The following is a 23451-nucleotide window of genomic DNA, read 5'->3' as shown; positions in this document are numbered from 1 at the left end:
ACGTTAGCGGGCGCTGAGAAGGTGGGGGAGCCGTCACAGACCCGCCCTTGAACTCGGTTGGCACCGTTGGCACCGAGCTCGCGGTGGCGGAAAGAGTAGCTTCCGGTCCAGGGAGACTTCTGGGAATTGCAGTCCCGGCTTGGCCTGCAGCGGCCTCGGACAAAAAGGAAGTGAAATGGCATGAACTACAGCTCCCAGGAGGCCCTGCGGCTCGCCTCCAGCAAGGCGACGTCAGGGGCGTGGCCACGGCCCGGGGCGCGCGGGCCCTGTGCGGGGGCGTGGCCCAAACCTCGCGCATCCTGGCGGCTCACCACTCCAAGCTTCGGGGGTTGCCCCCCACGCTCACCGTCTTTTGCCGTTCCTCTCTCTCTTTCCTAAATCCCTCCGCCTTCCGCAATGCCGGCTCCGGGAGGCCCCGGGGCCGGTCCGCGGCGCTGAGCGACCCTGCCCGGATCCCCGCTGTCAGGTCGCTGGCAAAGGCCGGAGCCTAGAGCAGAGCTGCTGAAGGGAGTTCAGGCAGAGAGCCTCGAAGGCCGCGGTCAGGCTCTCCGCGTGGAAGTGGGGAGGCGAGTTGCGTCTGCCGCCCAAGTCAGGTTAAGGGTGAGAGGGGCGTGCCTGGATTCGGTCGGTGGGGAAGATGACCCAAACGGAGAGCTGGAGCTCATGGACCTGATTGGGTGGAAGGGGGACGACAGAAGAAGAAATCGAGGGCGACTTCCAGATTTCCTTTTTCCTAATCAATGGGATGCCGGGAGGTGGCTGCGGCAGGAACTGTAACAGCGCGTTTGGGGGGTGAAAATCAGCCGTGCTTCCCCCCCCTCTGGTTCGTGACGCCCTTCGGGCACCGCAGTGGAGACGCTGAGCGCACAGCATCGAGGGAGAACGGCAAGGGTGGAGATGGGCCCTGGAGCGAGGGCACCTGGAGGAAACGAGCCAAATGGGCTGGTTGGGGTTTCCGGACAGGGGCGACCGGGAGGGGCTGAGCACACAGCCGTGGCCGAGCCCACCTTCCGAGGTCGGCAGGGGAGGGGCCTCTAGTGAAGGCTGGGACTGGCCAGTGAGGTGGGCCCACCTGAGGACTGGGTGTCCTGGATTGGGGGGTGGGGGAGAGCCATGACCGTGCGGAGTGCTTCGGAGGAAGGCCGTGGTGAAACTTAGGGACACGAACCCTGGATGTGGGGACATGGATGTGCCCGGAGACCTTGACAGGGGCGGTTTCAGTGGAGCGGTGGGACCCACAGCTTGATGGGAGAGGAAGGAAAGGGGTGAGAGGTGCGGAAGTGGGGGCGGTGGGTGGAGATGACGCTTTCAAGGAATTTTGCTTTAGAAAAGGGAAAGGAGGCAGAGGCTAAGGGGGCACGTTGGGACCAACGAGGTCTCATCTCTCCTTTTTCCAGACTGAGATTATCAGAGCTTGTTTGCAGGGCGATGGGGATGACCCACCAGTGGGAGGTGACATTTATGGTTCAGTGAAGAGAGCAGAGTCACTGAGGTCAGAGGGGACCAAAACCAGTGCCAGCGTGGGAGGCCGAGTGCCCAGGCAGTGGTGAAGGTGGTGCGGTCAGCAGGTTAATGCCCTCCAAACCCCCAACAATGTGCACACCCTTGTTCACAGAGCCTGTGAATGTCACCTTTCATGACAATCAGCTTTGCAAGTCTGATTAAGGACTCAGGACCTCCAGATAGGGAGCATCTCCTGGATGACCCCTGTCGGCTCCCTGGAATCATCAGGGGCCTTAGAAGGAGAGGAAGGTGTAGCTCAGTGGATTGAGCGCCGGCTGCGAACCAAAGGGTTGTTGGTTCGATTCCCAGTCAGGGCACATGCCTGTGTTGCAGGCCAGGTCCCCAGTGGGGGCCATGTGAGAGGCACCCACACATTGATGTTTCTCTCTCTTTCTCCCTCCCTTCCCCTCTCTCTAAAAATTTAAAAACAAAAAAACCCTACAGTTTTTCCACTTAAAAAAAGAAAAAAAAAAGGAGAGGGAGCGGAGGGTCAGGAGGTGCGACCACGGAAGAAGGGTCAGGGAGCTCTGCATTGCTGACTTTGAAGAGTGAGGAAGGGCCCCTAGCCGAGGGGTGTGGGCACCTCGGAGGCAGGAACTAGAGTAGTTACCTTCAATCCCCCAGAAAGGAGTGCAGACCTGCCTTGATTTTAGCCTAGTAAATCCCACCTCCGACGGAAGAACGACAGGGTGATATGTGGGTGGTGCTTTAAACCACCAAGTTCATGGTGGTTTACAGTGCCCACAGAGGGCTGACGGTGGAGGATGTGACAAGTGAGGGGAGGAGAGGAAACACCCGGCTGACACTCTCCCACGGCATCAGAGCTCTCGGCGGTGGCCTGCTCCTCTTCTGTGTCCCTGCGGACACGTCCTACATCTCTGTGGGGCGGTGACAATAATCCCAGGAGTAACGCTGCCACCCTCTCATGCCCTGTCTTATGCATCTGTGTCCCTCACCCGGCCCCCTCAACAGCTCACCCTCAGTGGCTAAAATTAAGCTGCATCTGGCAGTTGAGGCCTAAGACTGGATCACAGGTCCGCCGGGACACGCCCCTGGTGGTCAGCCCCCGGGGGCCCCTTGTGAGAGGGCTGTGGGGAAAGTTGCTCACTGGATAGGAGATGCAGGTGGCAACCCTCTTTGTCATACCTCATCCCCAGCCCGGGCACTGCTAACCCAAAGACACAAAAGCTGCTTTGGGGCCCTGAGGCAGGTGAGGGGCAGGGCCACGGGTGGCAGTGACCAGGCTGTTAACTGACCGCATGCCAGCTGCAGGCCTGGTCCGGCCTGAGGACCGTCCCCCCAACACCCAGGCTGCCTGCCCAGCACCCTCCTCCCAAAGTTTCTGACCTCCGAGCCCAGCACGACCTCCAGTCCAAGTGGCCTGCAGCCACGGTGACCTCTCTTCAAGCCATGAGCTGGGTCACCGAGGTCACTGGCAATGGTGGAAGCTCCTTCTCAGTCAAGAGAAGTGACAACCCCAGTGGGCTGACATCCTGCTCATGGATACTAACACAGATTTTTGAAAGAAACTTCCAGACCATGTGGCTACCAGTCAGGCGTTAGTTTGTTCCTGGGGACTCACGAACTGGAGAGTGGTGTGGGACAGGCTGCTTCCCTGTTGCTTGGTTGCTCTGCAGACACACCCCCTCCCCGTGGCACCCTCCTCCAGGCCTCACACACCCCAGGCCGAGCAGGCCAGGCCTGGGGACCTGCAGGGGGACACCCCGAGGTGCTGTCGGCACCAGGGCAGCACCATGTCCCGTCTCCACTGCCACTCCACTGCTCACTCCGCTGACCAGGGCAAGCATTAAACACAGGAAAAACGTGCTCAGTTTACTATTTATGTGTCTGACACATTGATGACACCACCTCACTCAGTCATACTTCAGAAGGTAACAAACACTCCGAAGTCCTTTATTTAACAGAATTGGAGCACTGGGTAGCAACCGAACACACTCAAGTGTGCTGACTGCAGGACGCACAGAAAGCCCGGCTTCTCTCCGGCAGCTGCAGGCACTTCTGCACGCGCCTCCGCCGCGCCCCAGCTGAAGCAGCAAGCTCCACCTTCTGCTCAGGCCAGGGCCGCCAGGGCCCGAGGTCTCCCTCGGCCCCAACGCTCGTTCCCAGCACCGAGGAGAGGCTCAGCCCCACTCTGTCACCTCTGCCCCACATCCACACACTGCCTGAAAGGCTTGCACCCAGGTGAACCTTGGAGAGCCCTGGAAGCTCTAGAACATTCTTCCTCCTGCCTGTAGCTCCCTCCCTCCACCCTCCCAGAGGTGGGGCACCAGAAGTTATTCCCTGAAGGACAAGGCAAGGGGCCTGGCCCAACTGGCCATCCAGGACTGCCCTACAAGCCATCCACTAGGAAGGCAGACATCCAGGACCCTGCCCCACCACATCTAGACCCCAGGGAGGAGGGTCTAGAGGTGGGAAGGCTGGGCCCAACCCTGGCTGGCTGGCACCGGTCACCAGGGCCTCCAAATGCTCTGAGCTACACGGGCAGTAGTAAGGCTGCCCGGGGCAGGGGGCGCCAAGTCCAGCCCCTCAGCAGGTGCACGGCTCAGTTCAGCCTCGGGGACCTCCTCCAGGTCAGAGCACAGGTCGTCCCCAGGGGGTGGGGGGCTGGGTAGTGGGGACCCCGGGGCCCCTCCTGTGAGCCAGCTGCTTCTCCTAGGGGCTCCCTGGGGCCCGGCCAGGGCGTCCCCCAGCAGATCCTGGAAGCTGCTGCCCTCGTGCAGAGGCATGGACTCCAGCAGGTGGTTCAGGAGCTCGGCGGCCACGGTGGCGTCGATGGCCTGGCACGTGGACACGAACGTGTGCACCTCATGCATGCACTGGATGTAGCCGGCGGCGAAGCGCTCGCTGGCTTCTGCCTGCAGCTGCTCGAGCCCTGCGCCCGGGGATGGGAGGGAGAGAGCCATGTCCCCACCCACCCACCCACCCAGCCAGCCGTGACCCGGCTCAGCCCAGGAGACGCTGGGGCATGCCCTGCTCCTTGGTGAACTCGCGATGCCGACAGCACAGGGGTGCCGGGCCTAAAACTCCTACGCCCAAGGGCAGGTGGGCAAACGTGCCCCGTGTCCCAGCCCGCATGTCCTGCTGCCACTCACCACGCGCCCAGCCCCGCAGCGCGCCCTGCACGCGCCGCACGGTCAGCTCCAGCACCTCGGCGTTCTCCAGCTTGGCCTGTACCTGCGGCGGTGGGGACGCCGGGTGGGGAGAGGCAGTGAGGGTAGCGCCGCGACCCCCACCCGCCCGCTCGGCTGTCCCTGGGCACCTGCCCGCCCGCCTGCCTCACCTCGGTGCCGGCCAGCAGTAGCCGCAGTTCCTGCAGACTCTCGTTGATCCTCGCGCGCCGCTTCTTCTCCACCAGGGGCTTCCGGGCCTGCGGGAAGCCGGTCACTAAGCCCCAGCGCTGACCCCCACACGCTCGCACGCCCACGGCCCGGGCCAGCACCTTGCGGTCCACTCGTGTCTCCCAACCGCCGTCATTCTCCCGGCCCGCACGGTCCCATCCCCCGGCGCCAGACGCCGGGGACGGGGCCATGGTCCGCACCACCCGAAGCGCAGCTAACGCCCCCAGCGCCCGCGCCCCTCGCCGCGCAGGGTCAGCCACCGCCAGCAGCCTCCCCCTCCAAGGTCTTCCTCCGACCCCAGGCCCCGCCCCTTTTATAGCGCCTTATTTGCATCTCAATGCGCGGATTGGCCGCGTACTTCAGGAGCAGCTGGCCGGAGGCGCACGGCAGCCAATTGAAGCGGCGCGCTTTGTCCAGCCCCGCAGCCGGCGTCGATCAGCAGCTGGCGGGGCGTGGCCGGCGGGCGTGGACCCCAGCCGGGCCTCAGCCTGGCCCTCGCAGGGGGCGGCACCCGAGTGGGCGGCGACCTTGGGAGCGCAGGTCTCCCTCCGCACCCGGAGCAACGCCCCCAGGTCAGCTGCGCGTGCGAGCAGCTCATCCACCCATCCATCCATCCTCATTTGGGTTCCCAGATGCCTCCCCAGAGGAGTGTTGTGCTGAACCCAGTGGGGCAAAGACAGTCAAGTCCGCGGTCTCCAGCCCGAATGGAACCCCGGGTCTGGACTGGTGGGGGCTGCGGAGCTCTGGGGAGGTGGCAGCTCATGGGGCAACGGGGTGAGAGCGAGCCCGTGGCCCCCTTGAGTTCCTTGCAGGTTCCTGTGTCCAGACGCCGCACCCTCTTCTGCAGCCCTCACCCTATTCCGGGATCCGAGCCGGGCGTGGTTCGCGGCCCGCCGCGCCACAGCTCCTCCAGGCTCCCCTTCTCTGGTCACGCCCCCACCCCCCACAGCTACCCATTCTTTCCTGGTCCTCATTCCCATCACCGCCCTAAGCCTCCACCTTCCCCGAACGCCCTTCGCTCTACGGTCCCGCTTTGACCTCCCCTTCTCCCCTAGGCTCCACGCCCTTTCCCACTCCCACTGTCCCCTCCCCCGCTACACCTCTCCAGTTACTCACCACCGCCCGCCCTTCCCTGCCCCCTCCCTCCAGTCCCCTTCGTGCCCCACCCCCCGCCGCGTCCCCCTTCGGCTCCCCTTTTACCCCTTAGCACCCCCCCCAACACACACACACACACGCGCACACACCGCTCCAGGCTCCTGGAGGCCGCCGTCTGGACCCGTAACTTGATGCCCGTGACAGTTGGCAGCTGCAGCCGCTTCGGCGGAGAAAAGCGGCGGCCGCGCCAAGAGAGACAGGTGTTGGCCACTCTTTTGTCTCTGACGCCTTTGTCCCGCGGGCGGGCAGCGGGCGCGCCTGAGTCCCACAGACTGCCGGCACCCCCGCCACGGGCGCCCATCTGCCGGCCTGGCCTCCCAGCGGGCGGGGGTGCGAGCAAGGGAGCCGCGCCCTTGGGCAGCGCCCTGGGGACCCGAGTCTGACCCCTAGTCCACTGGCCTAGCGCCTACTTACGCGCCGCCATGGAGGGCTGGAAAGCCAAGATGCCTTCTGGCCTCAACCTTCCATGGCTGTCTCCTCCCTGTTCAGGCCTCAGTTTCCCTCATATACCTTGTGGGAGCGCTGCGCCCGCACCCAGTGCCCCCTGCTCACGCAGGATTAGGACTGTCAGGGTCTGGTCGGCAGCCTCCTCCCCTGGTCTGGGGGCCAGTCCGATGTAGGACCCCCACCCACCTGGTCTGGTAGGAGCCCTGGGTGCCTAGGCACGGCCAGACAGATCCGGCAGGTCCCCAGGCGGCCGGTTCCCTTCAGGCTCCCCACCAGAGGGACCTCCACAGGCAGGGCAAGTTTAGTGACAGGTCTGCAGGTTCCCCAAGTCACCTCACTGACTTCGGGGAGTCCCTGGGCTGTGCCCCTCGGGGGCCTTTTCCCGAGCAGGCCCCTGCGGCTTTCCCAGACCAGCCGGGCTCGCCCAGGTGTGAGCCTGGCGCTGCCTTCAGCCTCCCCTGCTGTCCTCTGTCTCCCCTGCAAGCCAGAAAACTCAGCTCTCTTCCTGCTGGCCCCCCTGGCCACTCAGAAACCCAACTGCCCTTCCACCCCCCACGCCCACGGGGGGCACTAACGGGGGTGGGCCCCTAGCTGGCCTGTATCCTTACTCTTCTTTACACACCACCCTAGGGAAGCAGACCCCCCCCACACACGTAACTACAGGAAAGTTCTCACTCCTTTGAGGAGTGGAAAAATAAACTCGGTGATCTCTCTCATCCTGTTTCCTTCCTACCCCCCCTTCGGCCAGTACATTATCTGAACAAGGCCGAACGTGTTCTGGAATGCTCTCCATGAAACACAGCTCACAGCGGTACAGGGCAGTCCGGATGCCAGGGGAGGTCTCAGGGAGAAGGCGGACAGAACGCCTGACCGGACGGGGTCGAGAGAGGGGTGCCGGGGGACGAGGTGACAAAGGCAAACGGTACAAGCACGAAATGAAGGGCCGCAGGGCACCCCAGCGAAGGCAGAACGGAGCCCCAGCAGAGAATGTGATGCTAGCGCCCCGCCCCGCTGGGCGGCCAGTCCTCACGGCCCCAGCACAGTTCATCCGCGTCCACCCTGAGCGCCTGTCTGCAGCCGGGCACGGAAGGCTTCCTCAGGGTCACAGGACATGACATGAAGTCGGCTGCAGAAACCGGTGACAGGGGACTGTCGTCAGAGAAGAGAGAACGTGAAGGGAGGGCTGGGACCTGGGGGCTCGTCTGGCATGGGGTGGGGGCGGTCGGGAATGCCAGCAGGAGCTGAAGGAGAAATTGTGTGCTGGGGGAGGGCTCAGAGAGCGAGTGCCCTTGGGGGGGGGGGGGAGCGTGAGGAGAGAGCCGGTGTGTCCTTGACTGGCCCGGAAGTCACCCGAGGCCCCGTCTTTGAGGTCAGCCTCAATCCCCCTTGGTGGGCCCACTGGTCAGCTGGCTTGGTCTTTTCCTTCCAGATGCCTGGCTGCCCCTTAGTGAGCCCACCACGCCCTCACTTCCTCCTTCCCGTGGCCTCTCGGAGCAGAACCGCTGCCCGCTGCTTGTCCCTTGCACTGCCCCCACCTTCAAAGTTTGCCTGCCCAGAGACTTCCAGCGCATCTCGGCCCTCTGATCCCCTCAGACCCAGGGACAGAGGCCAGCAGACGCTGGGCAGGGCTGTGGTGGCCGCAGGGGCAGCCTGCAACCCCCCGGAGGGGGGCACAAAGGCAGTGGGCAACCTGCGGATGTCTAGGTCACTTGTGGGCAGTCAGCCCGGGGGGGGGGGGGGGGGGGCCCTCTGGGAAGCTCCTTTCAGTTTGTGCCCTTGGGGTTCTGTGGTCACTAAAAAGGCAGTCAGGAGTCCTCAGAGGCACTCGAAGTCCGGTGGGCCAGCCACATCTGGCCACGGAGGGGCTCTGTGCTCACCGGGAGGACTGAGCCTTTCTTTGCTCCCCCCCACTTCCCTCTTACCGCCTGGATTCCGGCAGCCGGGCCGGGGGGCAGAGCCAAGCCCTCCCTTCTGCTCCGGAGCCTCTGGAAGGCTGGGCCCTGGGTCCAGGACCCGGTCATCTTCCTGCTCGGACCGCTCCCGGAGCCCCCTCCCATCGCTCTCCCCCGTTTTGCCCAGGCCCGTAGGGCGCCATCACGGCGGAAGGCAGGCCAGGGCCGGAGGGGTGGGCGGTGAGGGCGCCCTGCCGCCCGATCACTCTGGCGGAGGCGACAGGCCGCCCGGGCCCTGCCGTCAGCCCACGGGGCCAGCACCCCGGTGGGTGCCTGGGGTCCTGCGGAGCCGAGCGGAGCTCCAGGGGCTGAGCAGAGCACCCCCGTCCCGCCCTACCTGCACGTGCAAAGGCGCGAGCACTCCAGGCCAGGTCCCAGGCTCCGCTTCCGCCCCAGAAAGTCCCCGGGGCAGGGGCTGCGGGACGTGTGCGTCACGGACACGTACACGTCAGACCGGAAGGGACGCGAGGGGCCGGAAGCGCGCTGCGCGGGGGCGTGGCCGGGGGGGCGGCCCAGTGGAAGCAGGCTCCCCAACGCGGACTCGCCACGGTTCCGTTTAAAACCGCCTTCCGATCACCGTTGCTCACCTCTATTCCACTCGGCCCCCCGGTGCTACCGTAAAGACTCGTGCACAGGAAAGTAAAAATAAAAATATACTCGCTTTATTTACCAAGGCTCTAAAAGGCAGAAGGTGGTAAAAAGACACAAGCAGCCGAACGACGGATTGCATGGGCGGAGGAAGCCCGGTCTGCGCCCGAGCGGCCCGCGGGGGCGGCGGGGCCGGGGCTCGCCACGCGGCCGCGGAGGCTGTCCCCCCTCCGAGGGAACGTAGTAAAAAGGAGGCTCAGTTCAAAATCGAGGACGTTTCCAGGACACCCGTGTAAGCACACAGACGGAGGGCAGAAGACGACGGGATACAAGGCGCCGTGTAAACAGTTCCACGAGAGGCTCCCGGGCCGGCCGGAGCACGGAGCACGCCGGGGCGGAAGCGGCGGTCAACATTCACAGCGGTGGAGGTGGAGGGGGCTCTGGCAGTTGGTGTCCGTGGGCGCCCGCCGCGGGTGGCGGCCTGACTCCCGAGGAGGAAGGCAGGACGCAGTTGGCGGCGTCGCGTCCCCACTCGCGGGCAGGAGGACTGCACGCGGAAGGCGGGCACCTGAAGGTGAGAGTGCTTCGTGTAAAAAAAAAAAAAAAAAAAAAAGCTCGACAGTGTTTTGTGTTTGAGTTTCTGGGAAAGAGGACTCACTCCGGAGCAGGGAGCAGGGCGGTTTGACCAGGAAAGCCACCTGGCTGGGAGGCGGCTCCAAGGTCTGGGCGCCGCTTCCCCACCCGAGAGCAGGGGGGCCTGCCGCCTGGTGGGTCCCTGCACTCAGGGCGGTGGTGAGTTGATTGTCTCGTCAGCAGATGCCTCCTTCCAGGGACCGGCGGCATTTCTTCCCCAGTCTCCGGGGCATGTGGCCCAACGTGCGGCTCTGCCAGCAGCCGGGCAGAATGCCCTCACCCTTCCCCGAGGGTCCCCATGGCCTGAAGGTGCCAGAGGCCCTGGGGGACGCCACTGCAGAGACCGGAAGCCGTGCCCAGCGAGGGGAGGCTCACAAAAACACCGGGGCCAAGGCGGGAGAGGCAAGCTCCCCGCACCCAGCCGCACAGCGCCGTCCACGCAGGCTCCCTGGGCTGGCGGCTGCTCTGCCAGGGCCAGAGCGGGCGTCTGGGGCGTGTCAGCTGGAGAACACGAGTGGGTCCTCCAAGCCTGGCCTGCAGATGAAGTCACCGCAAAGAGGTGGCCGACCACCTGTTTTCATGGACGTGCTGGTCGCGGTCCGAAAAGGAGCCGAGGGTGATGCAGAGACACCCAGGAGGGCCTGAGCATGCATCAGTCCGAGGGAGCTGGTCACGCAGATGAGGGGCCTCAGTCCGATGCGGGCCCGCCCCAGATGGCTGCCGCTGCTGTGGCTGCAGCCAGAGCTGCCGGGCGCTTCACACCACTCGATGCGACACATTTGGAAAGCAAGCCAGGAGAGGCGGTCGTCTTCACTGGGTGTGTTTCAAAACATCGGGTTCGACTAGATGACACTTTAGAGAAAAAGCAGCCCGAGAGAGGGCCGGGTTTGATCTGCACACTCGTCCCCAGTGACGCCCCAAAGGCCGGCGCCTTCCACGGGGGCCACCCATGGTTGCAGCCTGGTGTGCCGTGTGCGGACACCCCACGGAAGCTCAGTGCAGCCCATGGACTCGCAGCCCCCAGGCGGCCTCCCGGGCGCTCACAAGGGTGGATTCAGTCTTTCATAAGTTGTATCCCAGCAAACTCGCTGCCGCGTCCCCGAAGTCCACATTTATATTTTAAATAAAAAATATATTTCTTTCCAAATGCTTCCCTCCCTCCAAAGTTTTAAGTCACCCCTTAAAAAAAAACTGTTTCTTCTTCTAAAACAAACAAACCAACAAACAACAACGAAAAGTATGTCCGTCCATCTCCTCAGAAACCGATGCTCTGAAGCTCTGTCCTCTTCCATCAGCCCGGAGGAGTGCGGCAGTTACGTCTGCCCCTCGTTTCTGGGGCTCGGGGCGGGTCCACTCTCCTTTTCTTTGGCGTCTGTGGCCTCCCGGAGTCCCAGGGGAGGGCTGTCTTCCTCGTACGGCAGACAAAAGTCTTCGTTCCCCTTGCTCTCGCAGTAAACACATTCCTTGAGGGAAAAGAAGGTGAAGTCAGCAACAAACGCAAGTGTCGTTCACGCCAAGGGCGGTGCAGGTGACTGGTGTGAGCGGTGAGGCTGCGGAGGAGGGCCGGCACCCTCTGAGGGGGCCCCTCTGCAGCGGGAACCCCTCTGCTCTGGGAGGAGGCCAGTCCTGCTCCCGGGGTCCCTGTGTCCCACTCCCCTGAGCCCGAGCCTGGGGGAGCCTGGGCCCTGATGGGAGGGGCGGCTTTGCACAGGTGCGGGCTCCGCCCCTCGTGACTCCGCCTTCCACCCGTAGGCCTGGAGTCCAGTGACCAGCCTAGGTCTTCTCCTCCGTGAAACTGGGTCCCAACAACATAAGGAGGGGGAGAGGGCTCAGGGCGGGGGGAGCACATCCACTCTGCGGCGGGGGTTGGGCTGTGCAGGACAGATGGGACAGGAAGGGCAGCAGTCCAGCGGCTGGGGGACACTGGGACCCGACAGGAGTGGGGAGAGGGGTACAGACAGGCATTCAAAACAGCTGTAATTGATTTAAGAAAGAGAGAGAGAGATCAACTTGTTGTTCCACTTATTGAGGCACTCACTGGCTGGTTCTTGGATGTGCCCTGACCGGGGATCGAACCCGCGTCCTGGGCGAACCGGGGAGGAGCGGAGACAGAAGGGGCAGCCGGAGCGGGGCCGGCACAGAGAGCAGAGATGTGATACTCCCGCCCTTTCCGAGCGGCCTGCCTGGGCGCTGAGGGTTGGCGGTGGGAGCAGTGCTCTTTTTTAAAAGGGGAAACAGGGTTGACAGGAAGAAAAAATTGAGCCTCAGCACGTGCGGCTGGGTCTGCTCCTGCTCGCTGGGCACCGGGCCGGCCCTGGGGGTCCCCACGCCGAGAGAGTGCCCAGCGCGCCCGCGCGGCCCGTCGGGGCACCACCCCAGAGGCCGGTCGGGGGGCTTACCGTCACGTCCACAGCCTCGGGCAGGCCGCCCGTCCGCACCCAGGGGTGCACCTCCTGCAGCTCCTGCTTCTGCCCCTCGGTGAAGCGGGGCTGCAGCCTCTGCAGCAGCGCCAGCCTCTCCCTGTCCTCCTTCAGGACGGCTTCCAGGTCCCTGCTCCGCGCAGGGCGCGGGGAGGCAGACGGGAGCGCGTTAGACTGGGGCGGAGCTTCCGAGCGGTCTCTAAAGGACACTCCCACTCCCTCCCATCACTAGTCATGGGGTTTCAGGGCGTGTTGTTTCATGCAAGTTTCCTTTCCATGTAAAACAGGTCGCTCACGTTAAGGTGACCTGACGTCCCAAGTGCACAGCCCGTGGTCCTGGGAGAACGCCAGTCCCAGCCCCGAGTTTCCTTTCACTTTAAACTGCGCAGGAGCTGGGCGTCCCGTCCGCAGGTGCTTGGCTCTGCGCTGGGAGCTGAGTCTGGACGGTTCCCACCAGGAGGCGGTGGGGCGACGACCTTCCCTTGCCCCCTGCCAGCATGGGTCCCCCCAACCCAGGGGCCCAGCCATCCTGCCTCAGGCCGGGGCTCCAGGGGGGCAGGGCCCCGAATGTTCCTTGGAGCAGCCTGAGCCGGAGTTGCGGCTGCGGCACAGACCCCGATTCACCACAGAGCAGCTGGCGGCCACAGGCTGGTCCCCGCCTCAACCCCTGCGTCCTGCCCCTCTAAGACACACACATCCCATCCACCCCTCGGGGTTCCTGGGCGACAGAGCCAAGGAGAGGGCGTTGGCACAGATGCCTCGTCAACGTCAAGTGGGACCCTCGGGAGGGTCGCCGGAGGCCCGGGCACTCGGTTCCCTCTGAGAGACGGTCAGGGGGAAGCCCACCACTGGTGGTCTGGTCTGGGGACTCCCTAGCCCAGCCCCGCCCGTGACCCCGGGAAGGGCCCGTGGGCGGCGGTTACCGGGAAGGCATCTGGTATGTCATCATGACGCTGTCGTCCGTGTCGGCCATGAGCAGCCAGACGGGGTCCTGCAGGACGCACTTGACGAAGCGCTGGCCCTCCTCCACGTCCGCCTTCGCCTTCGCCTTGTGGTTGTTCTCCGAGGAGTCGACGCTTCCAAAGTACTTGCTGGTGCGGCTGGTGTTGCTGCTGCTGCCTTTAAAACACGAGGGAGACGAGGGAGGCCGGTCGGACCACGGACGCCAAGGCCAGACTCGCGGGACGCGTGTGCAGACACTGGCCGGCTCGGGGGGTGGGGGGGGGGGGGGCGGAGAGCCCTGTTTGGAGACGTGCGCCTGTGCTGGGGGCTGCCCCCTCCCCAGTCCTCAGACGGCTGGACCACGAACGGGGGACACCGGCTCGTGCCACGGGGGGGCTCTCCCGGGGAGGCCGGGGCAGCCCTGCGGACCCGTCTCAGAAGTGACACGGCCCTTCCCGGCCCTTGGCCCCTCTCGCCGAGCCGGGCCACGGAGACCCGGTTTGGCTTCGTCAGCAGGAGCCCCCAGGAGGGGGCGAGGCCAGCGAGCGCCGCAGCAGGGGAGGCTCACTGGGGACAGCGGGGCCTGGGAGTGTAGGGAGGTGCCTGTCCGGGACAGCAAGTCCGGATCACGCTCAAGTGGCCGGTGGGCACAGCACGTGACCCAGACACGAGGCTCCCCAGAGAGAACCAACTCAGGACGGGGAGCCCTGACTGGCCCTCCGGGCGAGCAGGGATGCGCGTCCTGCTGCAGGCGACACGGAGGTGCGCAGGTGTGAGGGAGAGTTGTGATGGGGAGGGGGAGGGGGAGGGGGAGGGCCTGCCTGCCTGTCAGAATGGCGGTGGGCCCTGAGCTGGCCCCCGTGGGCCTGGTCTGCGCCTGGGGCTGGGCCCCGGACGCCGGCAGCCCGTGGCTCTGGAGCAGCCGGGCCCCGCAGTGCGGGAGGCGTGCAGGCCGTCCAGGGGCCCCACGGGAGAGTCTTCTAAATACCCCCAGCCCCGGGACCCCGGCTCCCGCCGCCGCCGCCGCCCACACACCTGTCCCACTTCTGGACTCGCGGCAGCCCAGCGAGCCGGAGCCCAGGGAGTCGGAGGCGGCGGAGGCCCCGCTCCTCGACAGGGCTGACCCCTCCGCCGAGCAGAGGTCCTCGCGCAGCAGCAGGTCAAGCAGGTCGCTGGACGTGGAGAGGGCGTCGCTGTGCCGGGCGTCTGACGGCTCCTCGCGCTTTGGGAACAGGGAGTGGACACCAGGTCAGGACCCGGCTGGGGGCAACGGCCAGCACGAGGTCGCTCGGGCACAGACTGGGGCCCTGGCAGCCGAGCGCCAGGCCGCGGCCGAGTGGACCGCACTGAGACGCCGCCTCCCTCCTCTGCCTCCCTCCTCCGCAGGGTTCGGGAGAATCACACGGACCACGGTGGCTCCAGGATCCCGGGGCGGGGGTTGGGGAGGAGCCTTGTGCTGGCTCCTGCAGCAGAGCAGCCGGGGAGGCGGGGAGATGCCCCCTCATACCTGAGGCTGCCCCTGGGGGCGGGGCCCTGGCTTCCCGCTCCTGGGGGTCCCCCAACCCCCAGATCCTGGAACGGGTTCGATAGGCCAGCCCCAACGATAGGAGCGGGGAGGGCGGCAGACACACTGGGAGGCTGAGCTGTGCGTCCTGGGTCCCCCTCCTTTCCTGGGGGCACAGGCAGGGGAGTGCTGCACGCCCTCCGTGCAGCACCCACAGGGGCTCTGCCTCGGCCGCTCGGGCCGCCGCTTTGGGCCACTGGGACCTTGCACTCGCCACCACACAACCAACCCTCCTTCCTTCAGACCCCAAGGCGACACAGAGCGCCCCCCCCCCCCCCCGGTCTCCTCCACGGGGGCGTTTCACTGGAAAACGCTGATCACGTCATTATGTCAAACTGCAACGCCTGCTGGGGCCCCGGAGTAGAAAACACTTGCACCTGAGGGGCGGACCTACCGTGGGGGCCGTGGGGCCGCCCGCCGCGGGGAAAGGGTGGCAGGGCGTCCTTGAGGTCAGCGCAGTCGGCGCTGTGGGCGGCCAGTCCCAGGACGCGCCAGGTCTGCAGTCCGGCCCCGCGGCCCCTGCAGCCCCAGCACTGCCCTCGGGCGCCTCCTCCAGCTGCAGCAGGTTGAGCTGCAGGGGCGAGCTGCCTCGGGACTGGAAGAGCGGCGGGGAGGCCCGGCCGGAGGGCCCGGTGGCCGACGGTGGGGTAGCGGGGGTGGCCACGCGGGACACGGGTGGCCCACGCTCTGCCCGAGGACAAGGGCAGGGCTGTCTGTGGGGCGAGGTCCGCCCGGGGAGCTCGGGCTGCGAGGCGGGGACCGCCTGGCCGGGGAGGAAGGCCGGCGGCAGGTGTGCGGTCACTGCGGGGAAGGGGTAGCCGGGCAACACCAAGGCCACGACCGGGGCCAGGGGGGCGGCGAAGGGCGGGGGCTGGACCGCAAACTCGTGGTGAGTGTCCGTCGGCACGGTGGGCACCGCGAAGCTGGCGTGGGCCTCCACGGGTGCCGCCGCCGCCGCCGCCCCGGGCGCCGGCAGGATGCCGGGGGCCGGGAACACGGGCAGCGAGTAGGCGGGCACGGCGCTGGGGAAGGGCGCCGCGGGGCAGCTGGACTGCGACGTGTCGGACGGCGACCAGGCCGTGGTGTTGAGGCCCAGCAGCGGGGGCCGGTGCGGCGCGGGCCCCCCGGAGCCGGTGCTCTCGGAGGAGTCTCGGGGCTTGACCCGCTTGGACTTGAGTTTCCTGTTCTTCCCGGCTCTCTTCCAGGACGAGTCCGCTCCGGACGTGTTTCTCGGCCCGGGAGTGGCTGCGGTGAGGGAGAAACAGGCCGCGTGAACACAGGGGTGCGCACGCGTGATCCCCGCCACGTCAGCTCCCGAGGCCTGGAAGCTGGAAGGCGCCCGAGGGCTCAGCAGCCCCAGGCCCCCAGAGGCCAGCCGGGGACCGCCGGGCACACCGCACGGTGGCCCGATGCTCACTCGCTGCCGTGAGAAAGACCAGGGCAAACGTTCAGTTTTCACAGGACTAGATTCAGGCAATTTAAAAGACCACCGTTCACTGCAAGATCACATTTCTTGCTTTCTTTTGCCAGTAAAATGCCACTTCCTTATGAAATAAAGGCAGTGACACGGGGGGTCAGAAAGGTCTCATTTGTCCCAGGACGTTAAAAAGCGGGCCGTTCTGCGCCGCCCCCCAGTGCGGGCTTGTCAGACCTGAGGTCACCTGACCGGCTGGCTGCTCTCGGCCTGAAGGGCAGCCGCACCCACCCACACGCCCTGCCCGGCTCTGGCGGCCGCAGCCCAGCGCTGTCGGCCCAGTCAGGAGGATGCCCGCCGGCCTCAGCCTGGGCTCCCCTCCCTCAGGAGCCGGCACCCCACGCCCCTCGGTACCGTGCTCACTGTCGTCGTGGTGTAGGCTGTGGCCTGCCCGGGCCTCGGGGAGCCCTGTCTGCGTGGGCCCATGGGCTGGGGTCCCCCGCCCCTCTCGTCACCCAGGCAAGGAGTGTCCGTGACGCTGAACTGAAGCCACCGCCCTGCATTCCACAGGGCTGGCCTGCGACTGTCACCGCGGTTCACAGCCGTTCCCGTGGGGATGTGACGTTCAAAGTCCCCCCCCCCCCCCCCGCTGTCTGGCAAACTCAGGTGTCCTGACCTGGGGACACTTCATGCTTTGAAAACCACACCGGACCCAGCACTACTAGGAATAAAGCTTTCTTTTTTTTTTGACCCACATTTAACTCAGGTGCCGCCACCTACCTCTCTCACTCGCCTGCCCCCTGGACCTTTCTTGCAAGTAGTGATGGCAGCGGGACTGGAGGACATTGAGTTTCCTTGTCTCCTTGAACTTGAGCAGGAAGTTCTGCTCCTCCTTCTGCGTGTGGGCAGCCAGCACCTCCTTGGTGAGGCCCAGCCTCCTGAAGGGCTCCTTCTCCGGGCCGAGGCTGCCGGGTAGGGCGGCACCCGCCAGGCAGTCCAGGGACTCGGGCCCGCTCACAGGGTCTTCCGCCATCTCTGCAGGAGGGGACGCAGGCCGCTGGTCAGCAAGGGCCAGTCGGCAAGGGCCCATGCATACAGCATTAGAGAGCAACTGGTGACCCCACACTGAGACCCCTGACACTGAGACGCCCCCCATGGGGCAGAGCCCAGGGCGTGTCCGTGCGGCCTTCTGAGGCAGCCCACGGCCACAGGCGGACCGTGGTGACAGACAGCCCGCTGCCCAGGCTCCAGGGCCGGTCTCCTTGGGCATCTTGGGCATCAGCCTCAGACAGCAGGCACTCCCTGGCTGCCCTCGGCTTACAGACACAGCGGACGGGGGCTGCTGTGCGCCCCCACCCTGTTTCAGGCCACTGTGTGGCGGTGGGGTCACTGAGAACGGGGCTCAGACAGGACAAGAAGGCCGCCCTGGGAGAGGACCCGACCCCGACTGCGACGCGGGCTCTCTGCCTGGCCGTCTCCCTCTTTCTGGGCACAGCCCGTCCTGGGTCCTCCTGGGGCACCCCGGAGGGCCACGCACACAGGCAGCCCTGGGCCGTGCCCCCCTGCAGACCTGTGCTGGCCCCTTCCTGCCCTCGCACCGGGAAGCGCGGACACTGAAGGGGAGGGCTAGGCCTGGCAGGGCAAGCGGGGAGAGGACGCAAGCTCCCAGGGCCGCGTGGGCCCAACGCCCAACAAAGGGAGAGGTCCCAGGGCCCTACGCGGTCCCGGGAGGGAGGCCTGGGCTCCGCGCCACCACAGTGCCGTTGCGTATTTACGCCTGAGCAGAGACGGCCAGCAGGTGGCGCCAGAGCACACCGGGATCCGGACCAGTGGGGCCGCCCCGTCCCCCTTGCGGGGTGGCTGTGCTAGGTTCTCCTGCACAACGCCACGCGGAACAGCTTTCAAGGTGGCGGCCAGAGCTGCACGCCTCCAGCGGGCCCTCCACGCCGCCCGCCCGCCGGCCGGCCAGCGTACCTAGCTCCAGCGGAGGCTTCTTGTCGCCCACGTGCACGATGGTGCTGCTGTAGCTGCACTGGCTGGTGAGCGACACCACGCTCTCCGCCTTCCCCGGCAGCGCCAGCGCCGTCAGGTGCGCGCCCACGCCCGCGTGTCTGTCCACCCTGGGGGGCGCCGCCGCCTCTGTGGGAGAACACGGGGGACTGTGACCCTTCCGCGTGAGAAACCCCCCCGACTCGCCAGGCCCCGGACCCAGGAGACAGCAGGGTCTGTGCACGCCACGGCGTGTGGCAGGTCGTCCCCGGGTGCTGATGCACCAGGGGAGGCGGAGGCGAGGGCATCCCTCCACGGGAGCAACGCAGCTCTCACACCCGGGGGGCCTCTGGGGGCAGGCGGCTGGGCCGGGCCGAGGGCCCCCCCGCCCCACTCCGCTCAGGGCTGTCACACTGCTGGGAGCCCAGGGCCTCGAGGGCCTGTGGGAGGGGCCGCCTGGGCGGCCAGGAGCCGGCTCGCCCTCCCTGCGGGCGGGTGCAGGCTGCCCGTCGCAGCGTGACTGTCCAGCCACCCGTGCTGCTGTCCAATGGGGCTGATTTCCAGCCCTGGCGACGACCTCCAGGGACATGCACACCGTTTGAGCGGCCTGAGAGGTAGTCGGACTGAGCTAACCCTCCAACACAGGAAGCAGCCTGCCGGAACTCAGGCCCACCGGGGCCTTGGGCAGCCCCAGGGCTCCTGTCTCGGAGCCCAGAGCCACCGTCACCTCTCGATGGCAGGAAGATTGCTGACATCACAGCACCGAGGTCATTTCCCAAGGAGCCTGCACCCACCACTGTGTCCCCCCCGCTGCTGGGCCAGTGGGAGGGACGAAGGGGGCTCGGGGCCTCCCCGGGTGCTGGCTCTCCCCGTGGGGGTCTCCAGAAGCCACTCCACGGCCAACCCCCAAATGCCGCACCTGCAGGAGGGGGCCCGGGGCTGCCTCTGGCCTTCCGCTTGTCGCTGGCCTTCTGTGTGGGCAGGCTCCCCGGGGACTCACACTTCCTCTTCAGGTTGGTGGCCTCGCTGCAAGCTCTCCAGGTACCTGCGGGGGTCGGGGGAGGTCACAGACAGCGTCACCCCCACGGCTGGCCGAGCCTGGAGCGCGGCGGCCTCCGAGGGGGCGGCGGGAGGCGCCCGCACCTGATGACGCTGTCCAGGCAGCTGATCTGCTGGTAGGAGCCGGCCGGCTGGCTCTTGCAGGCCAGCTCCTCCGGAAAGGCGGCTTTGGCCGGGCTGGCGCCGGAGCTGTCCTTCTCCGCGTCCGGAAGGCTGTCAACCTGAGCGGGGGATCCACTCTGTGCGTCTAGAAGAACGGCAACGTTGCTTTCGGTCAGTACTTGCTGTCCCCCAAGAAACCCCCGAGCGTTTCTACCCGAAGGGGAGTTGCAGACACTGGAGCCCGGGCGGGGGGGGGGGGGGGGGGGGCCCTGCTGCGCTGCCTGAGGAGGGGCCCAGGGCTCAGTGGCACTTGGTCTGGGCTGTCTCCAGGGTCAGGGGACTGGGCAGTGGGAAAGGCCGGGTCTTGCTTGTGCTCCTGAACTTCATGGGGGGTTATTCGGTCGGTCGGTATCCCCCAGCTCTCCGAGGTCCGTCAGGCCCGGCACAGCCCGGGCCCAGGGTGAGCACAGTGCGGCGGCCTGGAGGGCACTGGAGTCCTTGCCCTCAGCTCGCGCCTGCACGCTGTTCCCCCGGGGGGCCTCGCTCATCAGCGTCCCCCAGGCCCGGCAGCACCAGGGCAGCAGTGCCCGCCTGGGTGCCCCGAAGGCCGAGCACCCCGGTCAGAGGTGAGCTCTGGCCCCAGGTCCTCACGGGAAGCTTCTGGGAGGAGGGCGGCCTGAGCACAGGGGGCGAGGGAGAGCCCCCCAGGGCCAGGGCACCAGCCTCCGCACAGAACACAGGGCTGCGTGGGGAAGGGGTGAGGGCCCCGCTGCCCGAAGGGCGCACGGGTTTGAGAGGTGACTCCCCGCCACCCACGGGGGAGGCGAACGCCGGGAAGACCTCGCCAGACTACAGTGTCGCTAAGGAAACAAGTAGTTTTTTTACCTGTAGCAGATTTTCCCTTCTGTTCTCCGGACTCATCGGAATAGTGACTTTTCATTTTGACCTTACTACCGTTTTTGGGCATTTCCTGGAAGAAAACCGAAACGAACACATTACTCTCCCTCACAGAGACGGTCAGGCCCCGCCCAGAGGGGGGCTCCGGGGGACGCTCGGAGGAGGGAGTCGGACCCACGGCGGCCCCGGCTCTAACGCAGGGAGCACAAGGCTCTCCGCCCTCCCGCAGGCGAGTCCCCTCGGCCCCCTCCTGCCCGCTCTGAGTACTGTCACCCGGACCTTCCACCCCAGCTCCAGCTGCTGCAGTTCTCGTCGAGAGACGACCAAGTCAGTCCCCGGGAGCGGGGTTTAGGGGCAGCCCCAGGCGCCGAGTCGGCGGGGCGGGGTGCGGCGTGGGTGGGCACGGGCAGAGGGGACCTACGGCTCTCCGCCGGCGCGCCTCCTCGTGGCCGTTTGCTGTCGCTGGAGGAGGTCTGGCTCATGAGGTGCTCGTGGGACCGTTGCTGCCCAGGCTGCCGTAGCCGCTGGAGCCGCTTGTGGGGGACCGGCTGTGGGGAGCAGACAGGAGGCCTGGGTCTGGGGCTCGGGGGGCCCAGGAGCTGCCCGGGAGGGGGGGCGCTGGGCGAGGATGAGGGGGCGCTGCGTGGGGGCCCAGGGGTCAGGAGGTGGCACCAGACTCTCAACCTCCACCTGCAGCACCAGAGTCCGCGGACTCGGGTTTGCGGGAGACCCCCTAAGAGGGACTCCGTCCAGCCACCCCCACCCCCACTCCCAGCTCACGGACCGGGCCGGTCTCGGCTCTACCTGGGGTTTCGGAAACAGCCCGGAGCATTACAGTCCCCACCCCCGAACCCCGTCGGCTGCCCAGGGTGCAGGAGCTGCTGAGCCACAGGGGCGCTGTGGTCACGCTGATTTTTTGTGAGCACCACGTCCCAGGGATGGGGGCAGGCGTTCCCAAGACCCTCCCGCTGCCAGCGCAGCGTCCTGGATTGGGGGGACCCCCATCCACACGTGGGAGGTCTCGCCTGGGGTCTGACCCCGGCCTTGGGGGCTGAGCTGGGGAGCAGAAAGCGCGTCTTTCAGCTGCTCGCCCGGGGCTGCGGGTCAGAGGCAGACACCCCGGAAGTACGAGGCCGGGGCCGCCCCAGACCTGGCACAGGCTCCACCCCAACCCCCCACACTGGGTGGGGGGAGAACAGGCCCCAGGGTGCAGCGTGGGGTGAGGCACCGGGGTGGGGGAGGGGCCCCAGGACCCAGGGCAGCGCTCGGGCTGCCCGCCAGGCGGGGGCTGTCGCCAGCTGGGCGCCCACCTGCAGCAGCAGCCGGTGGATCTGCTCCGTGAGCTCCTGGACGCCCGCGTGTGGGGGGCGGCTCCTCGGCACTCGGCGGCGCGAACACGTCCTCGTTCAAGGGGCCCCTGTGTGGTGGTCACGGTCAGGCAGGCCGCGCCACACACCCCGGCGGGGCCCGCCTCCTCCCTGCAGACCCCCGGGCTGCCCCTCCCAGTGGCTCCCCAGCACGGCCCGGGGCCCCGGGAGCACGCACACTCGGACTCGGTGCCGCCCGATGATGAAGGAGATCTTCCGGCTCCAGGGGTTGATGAAGCTGGACCAGCTGCTGTCCAGCGTGACGTACTCCCCGTTCCGGGCGCGGAACCGGAGGGGCGAGTAGTCGAACGGCTGCCCGCCGGCCTGCACGACTGGGAGAGGAGACGGCGTTCAGGCGGGCGGCAGCCAGGCTCGCGGGACGAGACCCGCCGAGGTCCCCGAGCATGGGGCCTCCAGACACCTCGGGGGGCCGCCGACACCTGCCCCAAGCTGCAGCCCTCCGGCCCCCACTGTGCTCCCCGCCGCTCCGAGGCTGCCGGCAGCAGCAGGAGGTCACGGGCCGCCAGCTGTGGCGGGGCCCCTCCAAGGCCGCCTGGCTCTGCGAGGCCTGGGCCTGGGGGCACACGTAGCGTCCACCACCCCAGTCTGGCCATTCCCTCCCCGCCCCCACTAAGGCGGACCCTGTGTCTCCTCCTCCCACCTGCCAGGGTCGCCAGCAGTGAGAGTGAGATGCTGCTTGGACCGGGGACCCCAAAGGAACGGGCAGACAGCGCCAGGGCCGGGGCGGGCGATGGTGCCTGCCCCCCACGCACTGTGAGCGGGTCGGACCCCAGGACACGCCCGGGCAGGCACCACTTTTGTCAGAGCCCTGGGGGCAGGGGGGACAGCGAGAAAGGGACCTACTCTTTTTGTGGATGGTGAGCATCAGGGGCCTGTCGCTGGGGTGCAGCTGCAGGAGCACGGGGGTCTCGATCAGGTCCTGGGGCAGGTAGCCCAGGAGGGGGACGGCCCTGCAAGGCAAGCGCACACGGGGGTCACCGCTGCAGCCGCGCTCAGGCTCACGTCCGTGAGTGCGGCGCCCCGACGGGCCAGCTGACCACCCCAAAACTGCCCGTCCGTCACGGGGAGAGGGGCAGGCGGCAGGCCCCCTGGGGACCGAATCTGGGGACCAGGCCAACAGAGCGATGGCCTTTCCCGAGATCCCCCCGGCAAAGAGGACAGTGCCCCCCCGGCCTGGAAGGCAGCGCTGAGGCCCCGGGCGGCCCACAGGCAGGGGCTGGGCGCCCCCAAGCTGTCTCATCCCCCGGGAGAGTCCGCCCTGAAAGTGGTTTTTCTTCGTCTTCTCCGCAGGTCCGTCTCCTCTCTGGGTTGCATGGGTTTGGCCAGGTGTGGCCTGGCGTGGGCTGGTTTTTTTTTTTTTTAACGAGTTTTGCCTGCACCTGGAGGCCACGCCTGCATCTTTTCCCACTCAGGAGGGTTGCCTGCTCTGGCCCTTCCACCGTGGCTTCCCTGGGGTCACCATTCCGGCCCCAGGAGCCATCCTCCGGGCCACCGGTCTTGTGGGAGCTGTCCATTTGCTTTCTGAGAAAGGCTTCACGTCCACCTTCTGCGGAGCCCTCCCGCTTATGCCGGGCCCCGCCCCCTCACCTTGCCCCGCCCCCTCCGCGGTCCTGTGCCCCCTCCCTTCCTGTGCGCTGCAGCTCCACCCTCTCCTCGGCTGCGCTGGAGTCCACACCGATACTTTCCAAACTCTCCTGCTCACGTGGAAGGCCATTCTCCTTGGAGTGTTGGAATGTGCCCCCCGGCCCCCCCCCACGCCCCCCCCCCCCCGTGGTGCGGAACTCTCTCGGGCCTGTGTTTTCCTTTGGCCGGATGTACAGAATGTTCCCGATGTCCTCCGGGCTCCAGGCCTGGCCCGTGGGGGCGGGGGTGGGGTAACAGGAGGAGGAAGAAGGGGAAGGGGAGGGAAGAGAGGGGGAGGGGGAAGAGGAGGTGGCAGCTTTGCTGGGGGCAGCTGCGTGGGCGGTGGGCCCACAGCATCCACACAACTGCTTGCCAACCCTCCTTCCTGCCTGACACTGAGTCGACTCCCGGGCCCG

The 23451-nt window shown here is 66.7% G+C and overlaps 2 protein-coding genes across 4 annotated transcripts in view; both read right to left on the bottom strand.

Annotated features, from left to right (window-relative positions):
• Positions 1–3400: 3400 nt before the first annotated feature.
• HES6 (hes family bHLH transcription factor 6) lies at positions 3401–5144 on the bottom strand. 3 transcript variants are annotated; one of them, XM_036022640.1, is made up of 4 exons: positions 4964–5142; positions 4805–4891; positions 4558–4698; positions 3401–4400 (listed from the first exon to the last, which is right to left on the bottom strand). In XM_036022640.1, the coding sequence occupies exons 1-4, from the start codon at positions 5051–5053 to the stop codon at positions 3972–3974; spliced, it is 747 nt and encodes a 248-aa protein (XP_035878533.1). In that variant the 5' UTR covers positions 5054–5142; the 3' UTR covers positions 3401–3971. The 3 variants fall into 3 exon arrangements, with proteins under 3 accessions (XP_035878533.1, XP_028366083.1, XP_028366085.1); XM_028510282.2 differs by having other exon boundaries at positions 3403–4396; positions 4617–4698; positions 4964–5140; XM_028510284.2 differs by having other exon boundaries at positions 4268–4396; positions 4657–4698; positions 4964–5144.
• Positions 5145–9441: 4297 nt separating this feature from the next.
• The window catches only part of PER2 (period circadian regulator 2), a 30129-nt gene continuing 16119 nt past the window's right edge, over positions 9442–23451 (bottom strand). Inside the window, 19 exon segments of the mRNA XM_036022639.1 lie at positions 9442–11100; positions 12037–12187; positions 12981–13176; positions 14035–14221; positions 14958–15808; positions 16758–17012; positions 17952–18116; positions 18886–18997; positions 18999–19011; positions 19110–19272; positions 20013–20097; positions 20446–20478; positions 20480–20520; positions 20523–20559; positions 20561–20572; positions 21335–21394; positions 21396–21441; positions 21570–21723; positions 22256–22362. Coding sequence (XP_035878532.1) covers positions 10951–11100; positions 12037–12187; positions 12981–13176; positions 14035–14221; positions 14958–15808; positions 16758–17012; positions 17952–18116; positions 18886–18997; positions 18999–19011; positions 19110–19272; positions 20013–20097; positions 20446–20478; positions 20480–20520; positions 20523–20559; positions 20561–20572; positions 21335–21394; positions 21396–21441; positions 21570–21723; positions 22256–22362 — 2818 coding nt within the window. The 3' untranslated portion in view covers positions 9442–10950.

This window comes from Phyllostomus discolor, chromosome 4, assembly GCF_004126475.2.
Source record: "Phyllostomus discolor isolate MPI-MPIP mPhyDis1 chromosome 4, mPhyDis1.pri.v3, whole genome shotgun sequence".
Lineage (NCBI taxonomy): Eukaryota > Metazoa > Chordata > Mammalia > Chiroptera > Phyllostomidae > Phyllostomus > Phyllostomus discolor.
The sequence above is the reverse complement of the archived record's forward strand: the minus strand, read 5'-3'. Positions and strand labels throughout refer to the sequence as shown.